The sequence below is a fragment of the Dama dama genome, chromosome 15, assembly GCF_033118175.1.
Source record: "Dama dama isolate Ldn47 chromosome 15, ASM3311817v1, whole genome shotgun sequence".
In the NCBI taxonomy this organism is placed as follows: Eukaryota; Metazoa; Chordata; class Mammalia; order Artiodactyla; family Cervidae; genus Dama; species Dama dama.
Genome location: NC_083695.1, coordinates 7,887,202 through 7,907,144, shown reverse-complemented (window position 1 = coordinate 7,907,144; position 19,943 = coordinate 7,887,202). Strand labels below are relative to the sequence as shown.

Below are 19,943 nucleotides of genomic sequence, written 5' to 3'. Positions count from 1 at the left end.
GAAAGTTAAAATTTGCTGAAGCCATCTGTCTTTTGTTGGAGGAAGCAATTTAGCCATAAGTTGTAGCTACTGTTTTAACAGATTTACACATAGTTAGGGCGGGTCTGGCACAGGCCCAAGTAACCAACTGGACTCATGTGTACTAATTTAAGACCCACCGCCAGGAAGAAAACTTCCTTTAGATACATCAGACTTTGTTATTTGTAGGATGTCAGTTAAGGTAACTGGAATAGAAGATGGAGAACACAGAGGACAGGAAGGTAGGACTGATATTTTACCTATTCTGAGGGAGCTGTGTGTGTGAATTTGTGGAAATCTGTTTCATTGGGTTGGAATATTTTTGAGTTCAGCTCTCACCTCACATTAATAAAGAATTGAACTTCAACCGTCATTTTTTACTGTGAACAATTATTAAGAGTGAGGTCATTTATCAACTTGTGTAATTTATGGTGAAACATCAGTCTTGATAACTTTTATGACTTCCTGACATTATATTATGTATATTGATAACTCTTTACTTAGTATCTGCCTTCTCTACATAAAGGTAAGCTTTGGTAAGGCAGGGGCTCCTTTTTGTTCTGTTCACAACTGTATCTCCAGTGCCTAGAACAGTGGTTGGCACGTAGTCCGTATACATTAGATATTTGCCAAATGGAGGGACTGGATACAGTGTTTGAATGCTGAAAACTTAGAGCAGGAGTTGGTAGACTAAGGCCTGAGGGCCGGCCACATCCACCCTGCCACCAGTTTTTGTGAGTAAGCTTTTGTTGAAACACACCCATGCCCCTTTGTTCACAGATTATTTGTAGTTGCATTGCAACTCAGGCTTGAGTAATTTTGACAGACTATATGATCCGTGAAACCTAAAATCTCTACTCTTTGGGAATTTACAGGCCTGGCTGAAAGTGTGGACTCTGAGATCTGGCACACCAGGGATTCTTTTCTGACCACTTAGCTGTGATTTAAACTGAGATTGGAGTTCAGTCACTGGGCAAAGATAATAATGATTCTTGTCACAGTGAATGATTGTTAATGGTCACTGAGATGAAGCGTTAGATAAACACTCGGAATTTCGCTGCTATTAGGGAGCCCTGTGCGGTAAGCATTTCTTTGCAGGACACTGACCAAATGGAAGTGACCGAGGCCTGGCAGCTGAAAAGTGCTTTTTCTCCCCTCTGTTTGCTCCGATACTATTGTCATCTAGTCGTTCCTGCTGTAAGATGCTCATTTTAGAAACATAGTTTGTAGAAATAACCATTGTTTTATTATCATGCCGTGCTGTGCGGTGGCTAAGTCATGTCTGACTCTTTGTGACCCATGGACTGTGGCCGCCAGTCTCCTTCCTCCGCGGGATTTCCCAGGCAGGAATACTGGGGTGGGTTGTATTTCCTTCTCCAGGGGATCTGACCTCTGAAGAGGTCAGAATACAATTTAATTTTTATTAGGTTCTACTTCATTTAAATTAAAAAGAGAAAGAAATAGCATAATTTCTACATATGGATGTACTTTCACAAATATATTCCCCTAAAGGAGACCAAAATGCTAAAGCAAAAAAGAAAAAAAAAAACAAAAACCTACTGCTATAAGCTGATGAACAATTATATTCATTTATCTTTCATAAGATAAATACATTTTAAACATTTGTATAAAGGATTATAATAAAAATGGTTAAAAATTATGTTTCCACTACCCAGAGAGAAATTTGATTTTTAATGTGTTTTCTCCCATTTAAAAGTTTGAGGTATAAAAATAATTTTCTTTTGCAACCTTAATTTGATAAATATTGTCCTAAGGCATAAAAACATTTTAAGCGTAACTTTTGATATTTTTACTAATTTTGTATTTTAAGAAATGTCAGCCTTTTCGAGAAGTGCAAAAATAGTGTCTTGAACACCTGTATATGCTTCACCTGGAATAACCCGATTTAAGTGTTGCCAGGGTAGTTTTATCTGCCTCTACAACTTTATTTTTGTGAGTCCTAAACATGATTTTTAGTGACTGTACCTATTTAATCTTGTGTGTGTATCATAATTAGCCATTCTCTTATTATGGCTATTTAGTTTCTTTTACCTTCTCCCCCCCCCCCCCCACTTAAAATTAGTTTAGTGAACATACATGTCAAGTACTATGGGATCTTGTTTTTAAAACCATAACCGTAGTGCATAGATGTTACAGAAGCAAAGATTAAAGCTTGGAGAGTTTAAGTAACTTACCAAGAAGCAGTGGAGCTGAAATTTGAATCCAGGTCTATTGGATTCCAAACTCTGTTTTTAGTCATTTCCTAGTACTGCCTGTCTGCCCCCTACTAGATGGTAGGTCTTTTGCAAAATCTGACTTCATCCCTCTGCTCTGCCTGGCCCCTTGTCACTCCTGCTTTTTCAATGGGTCAGTAGGCTATTTTGGTTTCACTTCTTCACTTATCTCCCCGTCATATTATTAGACTGTGAGAACCTTTCAGCTGGGTCTGCGTTAGTCACTTAACATTTCTGGTTTCTGGCACACAGCTGCTCAAAAAACTTGGATAAAGAAATAAATAGTTGAAAGTGTCTTTTTTAAAAAAATTACTGGAGTATAGTTGATTTACACATTGTGATAGTTTCAGGTATACCGCAAAATGATTCAGTTATACATATATTCATTCTTTTCAGAGTCTTCTTCCATATAGATTATTATAGAATATTGGGTAGAGTTAGTAATGCATATTACTAAATCACTCTTCATCACTCTTGCACTAATATAATTTTGTTAGCAGGATTTCTCCTACTGAGCTCAGTGCATACTCACTAGCATTGAGAACTTGAACTTCAGTAAATTGAAGAACATGGTTTTGAACCATCTTATATCCCTATCATTCTTCCACATTTCTGTATCCCATTTTCTTAAATGAATATTTTTACACACACTATCACTTCTTTTCATAATAAAATATGTATTCATTTAAAAGTTGTGAAATTGAGAAACATAAAAAGAGAAAAAACTATTAAAACTCCCAAAATTCTGAAACTTTTTTGATTAAAAAAACCTTCTGGTGTTTTTTCATCTTTAAAAGTAAGCCATGTGTTACATCTTTCTTTATTGAAATAATATTTACTATGACTATATCCTAAATATTAATAAACCTTTGTAAAACAGGTTTTCAAAAATTAAGTAGTATACTATCTTAAAGAAAAGAAAAAACATACTTATTGTCCAAACCAATATTCTAGGATTCTAAATATAGTCATAGTGAACAGTCTAGGACATAAATCTTTGGACACAGCAATAAATACTTGATTTTTTAGATGAAAACATCAGACATACAAATGTTTACATACATATCAGACATACAGAAAACTTCAGATATTAGTATAATGAACACCCACTATCTATACAGATATTTTTATGTATTCATTAACTTCACTTTTAGGGTAGTAACTCCATCTACACATAAAGTGATTAGAAAGAAACAAATGTTTAGCATCAGAGGAGCTATTTCTATCTTGATATCCCCTAGTTTATGTCAAATGCATGTTAGGCTTGCCAGTTTGTGCCCATGTAGTTTAAACTCTTTCAGATCTATTGTATTTATTAAATTCCTTTTTTTTTTTTTTTTTTATTCCTCTGGGGACACTTATTTCCTTGACTACATCATCAAGAACTGGCACAGCTACAGACACAGCTGTGGCTTTTTTAGTTTTAACTAGAAACTCATCATTCACACTTCCTTGAACCCAGCTGGATGTGGTTGGTAGCTTCCTGGTTGGTAGCACTGTGATAACAACTGTTTATTTAAGTATATACTGGTGATACACACTGGGTGAAATCCTTATGAATTATCAAACGTTATTCCTATTGTCTTGTGCTGTTTGGAGAGTTATACATTGCTTTTGTGCTTGCTCAGTCATGTCCAGCTCTTTGTGACCCCTTGGACGGTAGCCCGCCAGGCTCCTCTGTCCATGGGATTCTCCAGGCAAGAATACTGGAGTGGGTTGCCATTTCCTCCTCCAGGGGATGTTCCTGACCCAGGAATCAAACTTGCATCTCCTGCACTGGCAGGAAGATTCTTTACTACTAAGCAACCTGGGAAGCCCGATATAATACTTTCACTGCCACTAATTTCAACAAGGAAAGGAGTGGAAATCATCATGGTAGAAATTTCGTTTTTTATTCTTCGGATCCTCTGCTTCTTTGATCTACAAGTTAGATGCTCTTGTTTGTAGTCTGCATCCCAATACTGACCTTGTTTATTGTGCTGACTATTTGAAATTTCATGTAAAGTATAACAGAAAAAAATTCAGTTCAGCTCAGTTGCTCAGTCATGTCTGACTCTTTGTGACCCCATGAACTGCAGCACACCAGGCCTCCCTGTCCATCACCAACTCTCTGAGTTTACTCAAACTCATGTCCAGTGAATTGGTGATGCCATACAACCATCTCATCCTCTGTCATCCCCTTCTCCTCCGCCTTCAATCTTTCCCAGCATCAGGGTCTTTTCAAATGAGTCAGTTCCTCCCAACAAGGTGGCCAAAGCATTGGAGTTTCAGCTTCAACATCAGTCCTTCCAATGAACACCCAGGAATGATCTCCTTTAGGATGGACTAGTTGGATCCTTGCAGTCCAAGGGACTCTCACGAGTCTTCTCCAACACCACAGTTCAAAAGCATCAATTCTTCGACACTCAGCTTTCTTTATAGTCCAACTCTCACATCCATACATGACCACTGGGAAAACCATAGTCTTGACTAGACAGACCTTTGTTGGCAAAGTAATGTCTCTGCTTTTTAATATGCTGTCTAGGTTGGTCATAACTTTTCTCCCAAGGAGTAAATGTCTTTTAATTTCATGGCTGCAGTCACCATCTGCAGTGATTTTGGAGCCCCCCAAAATAAAGTCAGCCACTGTGTCCACTGTTTCCCCATCTATTTGCCATGAAGTGATGGGATCAGATGCCATGATCTTAGTTTTCTGAATGATGAGCTTTAAGCGAACTTTTTCACTCTCCTCTTTGACTTTCATCAAGAGGCTATTTAGTTCTTCTTCGCTTTCTGCCATAAGGGTGGTGTCATCTGCATATCTGAGGTTTTTAAAAGTACGTAAATGCTGCATCTTGTGAAATACATCATCTCATCCCCTTACCAGGCAGCTAATTCCAAAGAATTTTAAAAATTAACATAATTAATGTGGTTTCCCTTCTTTATTTAATAGTGGAAAGACTAACCCTGCCACACATTAAAATGTATGTTTCTTCATTTCTCATTGCTGTTGCTTTTGATTTATTTTCTTGTTAACTTTTAACTTACTTTTTTATTTCATATCTTATTTATGTTAATTGTGCATTACCCTTCTTTAGCTATACTGACAGTGATATTGAAGGAAATGGGACAGATGAAGGAGTTTCAGTAGGATTTTAGCAACTACTTCAAAATTTTTATTTATATGTGTATTTTCGATGCTTAGATCTAGGAAACTCTAGGAAAAAAGCAGACAAAATTCTCTTCAAAGATCAAAAACAGCTATCAGTGAATGAAAACCTTTAAAAATGTTGTCTGCAACCTTTTTTTTTTTCCCTTTGCATTACATGTAAAGAAATCCATAACTTAGTTGTGTTTTGTGTTTACACATTTCAGGCTCTGTAGCAGCCCAATTTGGCACTTCTTTCTCATTTTCCCTGTGCAAAAGAGTCACCTGCACCTTGGAACTAGGAGACTGTGGGGTGGGGACTGTGCTCACTATGATTCCTGGAGCACTTGGGGGTGCTTAGCCATTATTTCATTTTACAGAAGTTGTTTAAGGTGAAAGAAGGCACTTACCTAGAGCCCACATTTACTGAATTACAGTGCCAAGGGCAAATACTGGTCTTCTGATCCTCACACTTAAGACCCTATATGCAAGACAGCAAAGGAGACACAGACGTAAAGAACAGACTTTTGAATTCTGTGGGAGAAGGCGAGGGTGGGATGATCTGAGAGGATAGCATTGAAACATGTATATTACCATATGTGAAATAGGTCACCTGTCCAGGTTCGATGCATGAGACAAGTGCTCAGGGCTGGTGCACTAGGAAGACCCAGAGGGATGGGATGGGGAGGGAGGTGGGAGGGGGGTTCAGGATGGGGACACATGTACACCCATGGGCGATTCGTGTGAATGTATGACAAAACCCACCACAATACTGTAAAGTAATTAGCCTCCAATTCAAAGAAAAAAAATAGTGTCCGTGGTTTCTTTACTCCGCTGTCGTTTTTGCCTTGGGGTGGCAGCTCTCACAAAGGTAAGAGTTCTGGAGTGATACTTTTGGTAATTCCATACTAAAAGGATTTTATGTGAATGAGCCTAAAATTTTTGATATGTATTTTTTCTTCCTAGGATTCATACCTGTGTGTAGCCTTGGAGTGGCTCAAGTGGGCAGGATGAACTTTGGAAAGGATGTCAGCACCTTGAAATATTTCACCATCTGTGGCTTACAAGAGGGCTATGAGCCATTTGCCGTTAACACAAATAGGGATATTACCATGTGGCTGAGCAAGAGGCTTCCTCAATTTCTCCAAGTTCCATCAAACCATGAACATATTGAGGTTTGCTTTTTCTTTAAAACTTGGACCATTGGCTAAAACCAGGAGTGGAAGTTCCTACTTAGACAATTACTGTCATTTACTTAAAATGATGCTTCTAATGTGTTCCATTATAGGGGAATCTAAGGATAGAATTCCCTCTGATTTTAGGTACTGTGTGAGAGGCTGATTAGACTGATTAACTATGGTTGACCCTGGAACAACTTGGTGGTTAATTTGCATATAATTTATAGTTGGCCCTCTGCTTCTGCGGATTCAACCAACCATGGATTATGTAGTGCCCATGGTAGTGTTTCCCCTTGAAAATATCCACATCTTGGTGGATCCAAGCAGTTCAAACCTTCCTTGTTCAAGGGTCAACTGTATGTAATTCTTTTTTTAATATATATATATATTGGCAATGGTAGGCTCAATCTGAGTATATACAGTTGTAACGTGAATTTCCCAGATTGTCTTCCGAGTTAGATGCAGAACTGTGAGCATATGCTTATACAACCATCCCTATGTTTAATGATCTCATTTATAAAATCATGCCACGAGTGGGCCATGTCTAGGGTTTTAAAGGGGTTTTGGAATCAGGAAGTCAACAGTCCTGAGCATCTGAATGATTGATTGTCTCTTCATTTGCTAGGTGACCAGAATAGATGGCACCATCGACAGTTCCCCATGTTTAAAGGTCACTCAGAAGTCCTTTGGTTCTCAGAGCAGCAGCACGGATATCATGTTTTATCGTCTGAGCATGCCCATCGAGTGTGCAGAGGTCTTCTCCAAGCCTGCAGCTGGAGGGATCCCTGGCACCGGCCTCTTTGGGCCCAAGAATGATCTGGAGGATTATGATGTGGATTCGGACTTTGAGGTTCTCATGAAGACAGCTCACGGCCATCTGGTGCCAGATCGAGGAGACAAAGACAAAGAAGCTACAAAACCAGAGTTTAATAACCACAAAGATTATGCTCAGGAAAAACCCTCTCGTCTGAAACAGAGGTCATTGATATATGCAAAATGATTTTTAAATTTTTTGTAATTTTAATTTTGTAAATGATTTTAAATATGTAGTTATTATGTGGGGTCACAGGAGAGGGCAGTAGAGGGTAAGGCATGTCCAAAGTCAATTTGTTCTACCTCTTCTTCCTTCTTTATGTGCCAAGGATTCCACAGAGGAATAAAGCAGCCTGCTTGCCCTCTGATTTGTTAGCACTAACAACCTATCTCAAGAGTTACTTTTCCTATGATTTTTTTTTATTGTGACAAAACTAAAATTTGCCGTCACAACCATTTTTAAGTGTACAGTTCAGTAGTGCTAAGTGTATTCGCATTGTTGTGAAACAGATCTCTGGAACATTTTTAGTTTGCAAAACTGAAACTCTACACCCATGTAACAGTGTTCCCTTCCAACCTGTGCTAGCCCCTGCTCATCTCCACTTTTTGTTTCTATGAATTTGACTGCTTTAGATACCTCATATAAACGAAGTCACACAGTTTTTGTCTTTCTGTGACTGACTTATGTAGCACATTGTCCTCAAGGGTCATGTGTGTTGCAGCATATGTCAGAATTCACTTCCTTTTTAAGGCTGAACAATATTCCAGTGTGTGTATATGCACCACATTTTGTTTATCCATTCATCCACTGATGGCCTTTAGAGTGATTCCACCTCTTGACTATTGTGATTCATGCTGTTATGAACATGGATGTGCAAATAGCTTTTCACGACCCTACTTTCAGTTCCTTTGGATATATAGTCAAAAGTGGGATGCCTAGTGGTGCTGTATTTAAATTCTTAAGGGAAAAAATTATTGTACTCCATGGTAGTTGTACCATTTTACAATTCCGTCACCTGCACAAGGGTCTCAATTTCTCCATATCCTTGTCAACCATTGTTACTTTCTGGTTTCTTTGCTAGTAGCCATCCTAAACAGTGTGAAGTGGTGTCTCACTGTGGATTTCATTTCCATGTCCCTGATGATTAGTGATGTTGAACATCTTTTTATATTCTTATTGGTTATTTGTATATCATGTTTAGAGATATGTCTATTCGACTTCTTGGCCATTTTTTTTTTTCTTTGATTGGGTGATTTGCTTTTTTGTTACTGATTTGTAGGAGTTCTTTATATATTCTAGATATTAAGCTATCTTCAGATATATGATTGTAAGTACTTTCTCCCAAGAGTTAGTTTTTAAGATGTTTCCATTTACAGCATTGGTTGAAGTATTCTGTCTTTATATTCTAAATAACATTTTTAGTATTTTATTTTAAATAGTAGTTTTTAATGGAGAAGAAGGCAAATTGTTTTTGCATCCTTTCTTACAATAAATGCAAATTTCTCTACCTTAGCACTGTTGCCAGTGCTCTGGGTCATATAATTATTTATTGTAAGAGTCTGCCTTGTGCATTGATGGGTGGTTAGCAGCATCCCTGGCCTCCACCACTAGAAGCGAGTGGCACACTCCACCAGTTGTTACAACCAAAAATATCTCCAGATATTGTCAGATGCCCTCTTGGGGGTTAATCATACTGTTTGACAATCAGTCAAACAGTCAACTTAATTATACGTTCATGTTTGAGATAGACAGAACATTTTAAAGTTGCTTATTCCTAATCCTCTAATATATTTCAGGTTTTTGCTTCGAAGAACAAAGCCAGATTATAGCACCAGCCATTCTGCAAGACTCACTGAAGATGTCCTTGCAGATGAGAGGGATGACTACGATTACTTGATGCAAACGTCCACGGTATGAGGTTGCTGCTTTCGTCATTTATTTCTGTTTGCCGATGATCATGGTTTGCGTTTCAAATAGTTAGCTTTGATTCAGGTCAAACTCTGGTCTCCTGCATTGTAGGCTGATTTCTACCATTTGAGCCACCACGGTAGCCCACTATGGTGCAAGTGTATTTTTAAAATAATTACTCACTTATGTCTCAGGGACCAGAAAGTTGCAAGGCATGTATTTTCTGAGGTGATTGTTGTTGCTATTGTTCTGTCACTAAGTCCTGTGACCCCACGGGCTGCAGCACGGCAGGTTTCCCTGTCCTTCACTACCTCCCTGAGTTTGCTCAGACTCGTGGCCATTGAGTTGGGGATACTTTCTAACCATCTCATCCACCCTCTTTTCCTTTTCCTTTCAATTTCTCCCAGCCTCATGGTCTTTTCCACTGAGGCGGCTCTTCACATCAGGTGGCCAGAGTATTGGAGCGTCAGCTTCACCACCAGTCCTTCCAATGAACATTCAGAGTTGATTACCTTTATGATTGACTGGTTTGATCTCCTTGCAGTCCATGCGACTCTCAGAGTCTTCTCTAACACCACAATTCGAAGGCATCAGTTCTTTGATGCTCTGCCAAAGTTCAATCATAATTGAACTTATGGTCCAGCTCTCACATCTGTACATAACTACTGGAAAAACTGTAACTTTGACTATACGGAACTCTGTTGGCAAAGTGATGTCTCTGCTTTTTAATATGATGTCTAAGTTGGTCAAAGCTTTCTTTCCAAGGAGCAAGCATCTTTTAATTTCATGGCTTCAGTGCCCGTCCACAGTGATTTTGGAGCCCAAGAAAATACAACCTGCCACCATTTCCACCATTTCCACCTTTTCCCTTTCTATTTGCCTGAAATGACGGGACTGGATGCCCTATATTATGCAAGCTACTTTAAGAAAAATAGCACCCATAACCCACTACAATACTGTAAAGTAATTAGCCTCCAACTAATAAAAATAAATGAAAAAAGAAAAAAGAAAAATAGCACCTAATGGCACCCTCAGTCCTGATTTTGCGATCCTCTTCCTTAGTAACATTTTAATTTGCCACCTAAGTTTTCCAATCACCTCGTGTAGTTTCCTTCATCTCAGTGATGTGTCTACAAGACTATTTATCATACTTTGTTAGACGTCAAGTTATGCTGTCTGCCATTTAAAAATTTTAAAACACTCCTCATAAAACTCCAAACAGAAAAAAAAATACGGGAGCTGTGTCCCTTGTAAAGTTGCCCATGTTTGAACTTGACTTTCACATATTAGATCTGAACTATTTCAAAGTGATTTTAAGGAGTGATTTTAAGGATCTTATGTTAGTGATAGCAACATATCACTAAAGCAAAGCATATTTATGGTATAAAACAATATGAAACAGGTTTAAAACAGGTATGAAAACTCTAGAATAGATTAGTGTTCTTGAATAAACTTGAAGAATTCAAAGCTTACCTGCCTAATGGACTGATGATTTTATTACGTAAACATAGTATATATGTATACACACACACACGCATATATATGTATATATATATACACACATACATATACATCACCATACATTCATACTTGAAAGTATATTTAATAAAAACGTTCAGATCATCTTTGCTTATGATAGTCTCGTCTCTTTTTCCCATTACTTCTGAAATAATTTGGGATCTCTGTTTCAAGACTTTTCTTATTTTGCCACATCAGTCCTTTGTGCCTATATCGTTTTAATTAGGCCAAGTGTTTTTTTTTTCTGCTTTTAAGCTTTGAGTTTTGTTGCTGTTTTTATAACTTAATTGAATGTACTATTATTTTATTTTTTGTTGAAGTATAGTTAATTTACAATATTCTATTAATTTCAGATGTACAGCAAAGTGATTCAGTTACACATATATATATTATATTTTTCAGATTCTTTTCCATTCTAGGTTATTATAAGATATTGAATATAATTTCCTGTGCTATACAGTAGGACCTTGTTTTTTATGCATTCTATGTATAAAAGCTTCTGTCTGTTAACCTCAACCTCCCAGCCCATCCCTCTTCCAACCCCCTCCCCTGTGGTAAGCACCAGTCTGTTCTCTATGTCTGAGTTTCTGTTTTTGTTTCATGGATAGGTTCATTTGTGTCATATTTTAGATTCCACATATAAGTGATATCATAAAGTATTTTTCTTTTTCTTTCTGACTTATTTCACTTAGTACGATAATCTCTAGTTGCATTGATGTTGCTGTAAATAGGTCAAATGATTTTAAATAAAGACATATCTTCTTAGGCAACTTAAAGACATTGAAAGTCAAAGTTTTGTTTCTTTTTGCTTTGCCAATACTTGGTGTTGCTATCTTGACAGTACTATTACTCAGTGAGAATCTTTCCTGGACAAGAACCTGCCAATGTCTGGGTGGGCTGGATCACATCCGATTTCCATCAGTACGATACAGGCTTTGACTTGGACAGAGTTCGTACAGTGACCGTGACTCTGGGAGATGAAAAAGGAAAGGTGCACGAAAGGTTGGTTTCTCCTCCGTTTTTTGTTACATAAATGATATCTAATAAAAATGTGGATAAACCTAGGCATCGTTTTCTCTTGGATTTTTATACCTAAAATAATATTCTATTTATAGGAACAATATAACCAAACCATTAATGTCAGTATCCTTTTTTGTTGTTCAAACAAGCCAGTAAGGAATCTGGATATATTACAAGTGCAAAATCATATAAAGTAAGAGCATTGCGTCTTGGGGGTACTAATCATATGTTCCTTCAGGTGAAATTGCGCATGACTAACGACTTGGGTTGCTATTACTTAGCCTTCGTCCCAGGAATTAAGAGACAGGTGAATGTGAGGCATTTAGCCTGTAGTCTGGTCTGTATCTTGGGAACTGGTTAGGTGGTGGGGAGAAAAACGTGAAGAGAGTGTGGGCTAGTGGTTTAGACCGGATGGACGCATTTGAACTCCAACTGAGGAGCAGTGGATTCTTTCCTCAGCTTTGCCATTGACTTGCTGTGTGGCTCTGGGTAAGTCAGTTACACTTTCTGTGCCATCCTTTCTCATTTGTAAAACAAACGAAACTCAAACCAAACCTTCAAAAAAGTGAAGAAGGCTCTCTTCCTTGCAGAATAAGCCAAGAGGAGACCTGGCCGGTTATGTCTGCATCTTCTCTGATCTGCAGTGATGGCTCTCATAGAAAGAGCCTCTCTTCCCCTAGAATATTACTCTTCTTTTCTACCTGTGTCATTATTTTTGGTGACTGGAAGCTCCCTCTCCTGCCTTCAGGTTGTAACAATTGAACCGCAGTGAACTTAGCACTCGAGACAGTGGACTTAGCAAAAAATCCTCCAATGAAGAGTACTGTGTACATCAGTAGGGAGGCCCAAACTGCCTGTTTCCAGACGTATTCTGATGGATATATTGATTTTCATAGATGGAGACAATGAAAGGAGATAACTCAGAATAGGGATGTGATAACATCAGCGGTCCCCAGACCTTTTTGGCACTAAGGACCAGTTTCATGGAAGATAATTTTACCACGGGCCAGGGGTAGGGGATGATTTGGGAATGATTCAAACACATTATGTTTACTTGTGCATTTTCTATTGTTATTGCATCAGATCCACCTCAGACCACTAGGCATTAGATCCCAGCGGTTGGGGACCCCTGTTATCTGATTGATGATTTTGGTGTAGGAAATACAGGCTAAGGAAGGTTGTTGAAACTTATGTAAAAAGGGCATAGAAACACAGCCAACTTTTGATTATTCAGAAACTGACTTTATCTCAGCCTGTTTACTCTCTTCTTACTGCTTGCCTGCATTTGGCCTTTTTTCTAGCCTCATTCACACATTCACTGTGTAGCGGCAAACTCAAAGCATCTAAGTTTGCCACCATCTCTGATAAAGGTTTTGGTGAGCCTGAAACTCAGGTGGGGTTTATTGTTAACATCACGGATCTGGTGCACATCCCAGCTGAAGTCTATCTCTCATAACAGGTCACCAGGAATTATCCAGAAAGGGGCTTAATCTTGGCCAAAGTTTACATCTGTTGAGTCATTGATGGCTCGTGTAGAATTGGCCTAGGGCTTTATAGTGTCTGGAAATGGATGCTTCTCATCTCAGAATAAGTGGTTTAAAATAAAAAAAACTATGAGAATGAAAATTACCAATTTGGATGATTATTACATACTTAAATTTTTTTGAACCTCAGAAAAAGGTCCAGTTTGGTTTGAGTTTTTGGAGGGAAGGTGCAGGTCAGTTCTTAACCTTGGTTCCTACCAGTTGACCTGTCTTCATTAGGTGTGAAATTGAGAGACTGGAAGACCTGACTCAGAATGTCCACTGAAGTCAGTGGAATTTTGCTCAGAATCACAGAATCGGGCCCATTGTGCACCTGTCCCATTTCAGCATGAGCTTGTTGCTTGCACAGCATAACTTAGGTTTAGTCTGCCAGACATCCATGCTTACCACACTGTCTTTGCTTGTACAAAGATAAATATGTCTTTTTACAATTTAGCATCAAACGCAGCAATTGCTATATGGTGTGTGCGGGTGAGAGCCTGAGCCCGGGGCAAGGACGCAACAACAACGGCCTGGAGATTGGCTGCGTGGTGGATGCCGCCAGTGGGCTGCTCACCTTCACGGCCAACGGCAAGGAACTGAGCACCTATTATCAGGTGTGTGGTCAGGGATGACCTTGTGCCTCCAGAGAAGAAACCTTTATCCTCGTTAGAGAGGAAAACACATTTTGCAATACCAAAAACTAAATTAGAAATTATGGGATCTTCATGGTGGTCCTCCCTGCTGGCTCAGAGGGTAAAGTGTCTGCCTACAATGCGGGAGACCTGGGTTCAATCCCTGGGATGGGAAGATCCCCTGGAGAAGGAAATGGCAAGCCATTCTAGTACACTTGCCTGGAAGATCCCATGGACAGAGAAGCCTGGTAGGCTACAGTCCATAGGGTTGCAAAGAGTCGGACATGACTGAGCAACTTCACTTCACTTTCATGGTGGTCCAGTGGTTGAGACTCCATGCTGCCAATACAGGGGCACAGGTTCGATCTCTGGTTGGGAAAGTAGGTTCCCACATGCCCTGTGGTATGGCCAAAAAGAGTTAAAAAAAAAAAAAAAGCACAAATTAGAAATAAGACATGAAGACACAAATGACTTGTATTTTTACTTCTCTTTGAATAATAACTGTGCCACAAGTCCTTCAGAGTAAGCAGTGTATTTCTCCAAAAATGTTCACACAGTCCTGAAATGAAATACTCCAGTTATTGAAAGGGAATATCCATATGAGAGGAAGGAAAAGTCTTTTTCTGTGAAAGTGTCCTGTAAGTGTTATGAAGAAAGTATGTTTTCTTTGTGTCTCTGCCCTTACTAATATTATGGAATTTGCTTGCTTATTTAAGGTGGAGCCAAGCACAAAGTTATTCCCTGCAGTTTTTGCACAAGCTACAAGTCCCAATGTTTTTCAGTTTGAGTTGGGAAGAATAAAGGTGAGAACAGTCCACTCCTGTTAATTGTATTTGGGTTATATTCCATTAGGAAATAGCATTTACTTCTTAAATGAATTCACTTCTTTATTAGTACTGATATTAATCATATAAATCACTCTCTAAGAAAAATGTTGCCATGTTTGAAAATTCTGTAATTCTTGTTCAGGTCACTAGGGTAACATCATTAACTAGAAGGGGTTTTCTTTGGTCATCATAAATAAATTATTCAATAAAACTAGACTTACACAGAACAAATATGCCAAATTATATACAAGTCAGTAATCATTGAACTCACAGGTGAGTTAGTGAATGGGATTGAAAGGCTGGAAATGTGCTACATACTGGTAAGTGCGAGAAGAGTGGCAGGTACTGAGTACTCTGGAAACATAAACGAGAAAATAGCTAAGAAGGATGGTGTGGATCAGGAGCAGCTGAAAGAGCAGGTGACATTTAGATTGATTTTTCACAGCCTGAACAGCAGATCTTAAGGTACATTTGCTTGGAGAAGGCATTCTATACAGAAGGTGAAAGAGTAAAAATTTGAAGGCATGAAAAATGCTGCAGGTTAAGGAATTCAGTGTTATTGTATCAAAGGATGCTTCTGGGATGTGGCCAGAGATTAATATGGATGGAAGGTAGACCAGGTTCCAGTTGAAACATCTTTAACTGCTACACTAAGACGTTGACACCTATTCCATCGACAGTGGCGATTCACTGGAAATTTGAAAGAAGGGACTGAGTATAATCAAACCTGTTTTGGAAAAATATGTTGGTAGTAATATGGAAAACATCTGCTCTCATAAAAATGAGAGCAGGCAGTAATAATTAAATATCACAATTTGATTCTATCCATGTGGGAGAAGAATGATAAGATTCATGAAAGTCATCATAGAGAGAGAATGATACATGAGAAGATGTTTTAGGGGAGAAATTGAGTTTGTCAATAAATTGGATTAAAAGAGTTTGTTGATTGGATTCAGCACTGAAGGAGAAATGAAGAATTTTTTATTTATTTATTTATTTTTTTGTGGAGGGAGAGATGTTTCTTTTTTTTTAATTAAAGTGTAGTTGATTTACAATGTTGTTAGTTTCAAGTGTATAGCATAGCACAGTGATTCAGTTATATATAAACATATTCTTTTGGAGATTCTCTTTCTTTATAGGTTATCACAAAATATTGGGTACAGTTCCCTTGCTATGTAGTACATCATTGTTAGTTATCAGTTTTACATATAGTATTGGGTATATGTTCATCCCAAAAGGATTAATTTAAATAATTTTCGTTGGGCCAGACAATGGATACTAATACAACAACAAGCAGAAGAGCCTGTTGAAATTTGGGAAGAGGAATTTAGCTGAAATTTGCAGTTGTATACACTGAGACGCTGGGCACACCTCACAGTGAAGTTAATGGGCAGCTGCCATGCTGGCCTGGTTACCTTGGGCATGTTTCTTAAACCATGTGAATGCAGTTTCTGCTTTTGTAACATGAGATTCCAGCTGCCACAGAAAAGTCAGTATGATATGGACTGTGACTTTGGTTAAGTAGGAGGGCTTTAGTGACCTTTCAAAAAATTTCCATAAAATGATGGAAGAAGCCATGTTATTTGGTTCAAGATTATTCAATTCGTAGTATTCAAGTTTGAACATGAAGGACAGGTAGCAAGTTTGGACAATTGAAAGAAAGTTAAAATTTGACAGAAAAGTGGTAGTTTCTCAGAACCCAGACTCTAATGTTGGTTTATTTGACGTTTTTCGCTATAGATATCACATACTGGATGGATATGTCCAAAACTGGACTGTTGACCATCACTACCCCCTCCTCCTGACCTGTCTGCCGAAGTCCTCCTGTCCTGTCAGTTAATAACTCAGACCCCAAACCTCAGAGTCATCCTTGGCTTCCTTCCTTTGCATTCTGCATCCTAGTTCTGTCCCCCAGCAAATCCTCCACCTACTGACCACCATCAGTCCTGCCAGTCACCACACTGTTTTCCATCACCATTATTTCCCATCTGGATTTCTTCAATTCACCCATCATCAATTCATTCATTTCATTCATCATTCAATTCATCGTCACCCATCTGTTTATGATAGAACCACCTGAGTGACTGTCATTATTTTAAAATGAAAATCAGATCATGTCATTTCACTGCTCAAAATCCTGTTTCCCTGAATAAAATTCAGAGGTTTCATGAAGGTTCACAAGTTCTAAACCATCTGACATCCTGTTTCCCTCTGACTTCATTTTCTCCTAATCTCTCCTCTTTCGCTTCACTGCAGCCACACTGTCCTTCGACTCTTCCTCAGATTTGCCAGGCAAATTCCCTCCTTGGGTCCTTTGCATTCACAGATTCCTTTGCACAGAAGTTTCTTTCTCTGCATATCCACATGGTTCTTCTTTGGATTTTTCTTTAAATGTCTTCTCAGTTACACCTATTCTGATAATGCTGTCTATTATTGCTGTCCTGCATTCTGATTTCCTCATCCTCATTCTTTTTTCCTCTCCATGACTTCTTTTCTAATAAACTATTTAATTGCTTATTTTGTTTGTTTTATAGCTCTAGTAAAACAATAGAAGATTTATGAGGGTAGGAAGTTTGTTTTGTCCACTGATACATTCTCCCTGTCTGATACAAGTGTCTTGTTTATCTTCCCCATTAGCAGAAGAGAACAGGAAAGTAGCTTGAGGATGAGGAAGTGTAAATAATGCAGTAGAGAAGGTTCTAGAGGGGAGAGACCAGAGGTAATGCAGAAAGATGAGTTCATTGTTTCATTGGTCCAGAAGAGGCAGGCAGGGTGGTATCATGGTCAAAAATGAATGAATAACCTTTGGCAAAGTAGAGACTTTTCTTTCCCTGAGACCAAACTGTAGGAGTTGAGATGGCTGAAGGTATGTATTGGAGGTGGAGGAAGGTGGAGAAAGAAGTTGTGTTGGTTCATACCTGGTTAATTCTCTTTTCTTATTTAGTAGTCATGTTTATCTGTTGAGCTGTCTCTGGTATATTGCTGGTTACTCAAACCTGGCAAACCTGATGATGAGTGGGGTAGTAGGTAGCTTAAGGATGAATGAGGTGGGTGACGAAGGACAGACAAGGAGAGAGGAAGAAAGCCAAGTGAATGTGACCAGTCTTTCAGGACCTTTGGATGAAAGCAGCTAAAGCCTTGCCAGGTGTGCTGAGGACTTGGCTTTGTAAAGATGTAGAACAGATACTGGATATACTTGCTTGCTCATGCATCCTCACTGTGTCACTTAGTATGGAGGAGAAAAGATCCTCAAATTTTCTCTGCTGGTCCTTTCTGGAACAACTCAATCCAATTTGTTAGTTTTTGTATTGACTCTGCTCAACACACAGTAGATCTTTCATTATCTCTTTCCTGTACAGAACTCTAGTGATTACTTTTTTGACCCCAAGGAGTGTTTTATCCATTCATTCTTTTCTGCTTTCCCATTTCCTAGAATGTGATGCCTCTCTCAGCGGGATTATTCAAGAGTGAGCACAAAAATCCTGTGCCACAGTGTCCCCCACGTCTCCATGTGCAGTTTCTCTCACATGTCCTGTGGAGCAGAATGCCCAACCAGTTCTTGAAGGTAGATGTCTCTCGAATAAGTGAACGCCAGGGCTGGCTGGTGCAGTGCGTGGAGCCTCTGCAGTTCATGTCACTTCATATCCCAGAGGAGAACAGGTCAGGCCCAAACATCCCTTTACTGTCTCATGGGGACCTATCAAATTAGACCCTGGCCAGGGGCTCAGGGGTGCTGCTGGGGAAACAAAATGGGCTTTATAAAATGCTAATATCATGTGGCAAGGCAGACGTTATTTTGCACATTCCAAGTTTCAGTCTGTATCTCAACTCCTTGTTTACTGAAAGAAAATGATTGTATTGCAGCTAAAGGTATGACTTAATAGTCTCTGATTTATTCCCTCATTCTTGTTTTGCTGATGAGAAAACAGCAAGTAAAAATTCAGACAGGTACAGCCACCATCTGAGTTAAGGCAGCACACTAAGAGAGTATCAGAGAACTGTAAGACAGTAGAGGGGGAACCAGAGAAATCATTTCTAAGTGATTTCAGTAAGAAATCTAGAGTGTAGATACTCTGTGTTGCTACAATGAATGGATTTATATATTTAAATCATCAGCTAGGCTGAGGGGTGAGGTAACAGTCTTCTTGGGAGACTGAAGAGCCCAGCTAAGATATGGGAATCCTCTACTTCACTTTGAGGGAAGACATACTCAATCATACCTTTCCAAGGTGAGGTGCTTGTAGCTGGGCCTAGCAGATGTGTGGTTTCCTGGAAGCCAAGGTGATACACGGGTGGGTAATTACTCTGAGTCAGAACACGGGGTCTGGAATAAGTCAGCACTATCACGTCACAGTGGCTTTTGACAGAATGCCTATGACCTGAAAAGGACATGTACAGTGGATAAGTACGGACAGGATGACAGGGCATCTAAAGATAGTGACAAAGCCTAATGATAAAGAATCACAGATAATTGCTCATTATCTATTGTGTGCTACGCTGGGTGCTGGGTGAATACTAATAAGCAAAGTGTATAACAGCCCCTGTCCTGATGAGATTATATTAGTCTCACCAAGGGCACCTTTGGAGATGAATGAGCAGTTCCTTGATTATGAATGTATCAAATTTCTACCTTTAATGCTATAGTGTTGTCCATGAACAATCTATGTAATTTAAACAGTTTTGAAAACTTAGTCCCTCTAAAGAAATTATGTGCTTTTAAAACAGACTCTCTTCTAAAAGGAATGACTTGACTTTAGGCTTATTCTGGCCATATGTTAAAAGTTTAATTGTGCTGAAAGGTGATGATGTATGGCAGGAGCAAAATGATCTGATGTAAACTCAAGATTTCCAATAGAACCTTTCCTAAGTGAAAATGTCTCTAATACTGTTTGTTTCATGAGCAGCACATACCTGGTAGAAATAGGGTGGCATTGGCATATGTTTGGGTCTTTGAGGGACACATAAGTGGGTTAATTATGTCAGAAAAATTATCCCTCCGTTTCACCTACTGACTGGTGAAATTGACTGACTGGTGACTATTATTAGGGTAATAGCTGATCCTAAAGTCAGAGACAAGTCAGCCTAAGGCAGAGTTAGTTTTCTGTCTTCTTGAAGCTGGTTAGCCAAATTGGAAAAGGAGA

At 38.8% G+C, this 19,943-nt stretch overlaps 1 protein-coding gene across 1 annotated transcript in view; it reads left to right on the top strand.

The window, feature by feature from the left end:
- The window catches only part of RYR2 (ryanodine receptor 2), a 798,221-nt gene that overhangs the window by 516,395 nt on the left and 261,883 nt on the right, over positions 1 to 19,943 (top strand). The window contains exons 30-36 of the mRNA XM_061161401.1: positions 6,346 to 6,554; positions 7,183 to 7,535; positions 9,168 to 9,282; positions 11,639 to 11,799; positions 13,798 to 13,957; positions 14,692 to 14,778; positions 18,236 to 18,462. Of these exons, the coding sequence (XP_061017384.1) occupies positions 6,346 to 6,554; positions 7,183 to 7,535; positions 9,168 to 9,282; positions 11,639 to 11,799; positions 13,798 to 13,957; positions 14,692 to 14,778; positions 18,236 to 18,462 (1,312 nt within the window). The remainder of the gene's footprint in view (positions 1 to 6,345; positions 6,555 to 7,182; positions 7,536 to 9,167; positions 9,283 to 11,638; positions 11,800 to 13,797; positions 13,958 to 14,691; positions 14,779 to 18,235; positions 18,463 to 19,943) is intronic.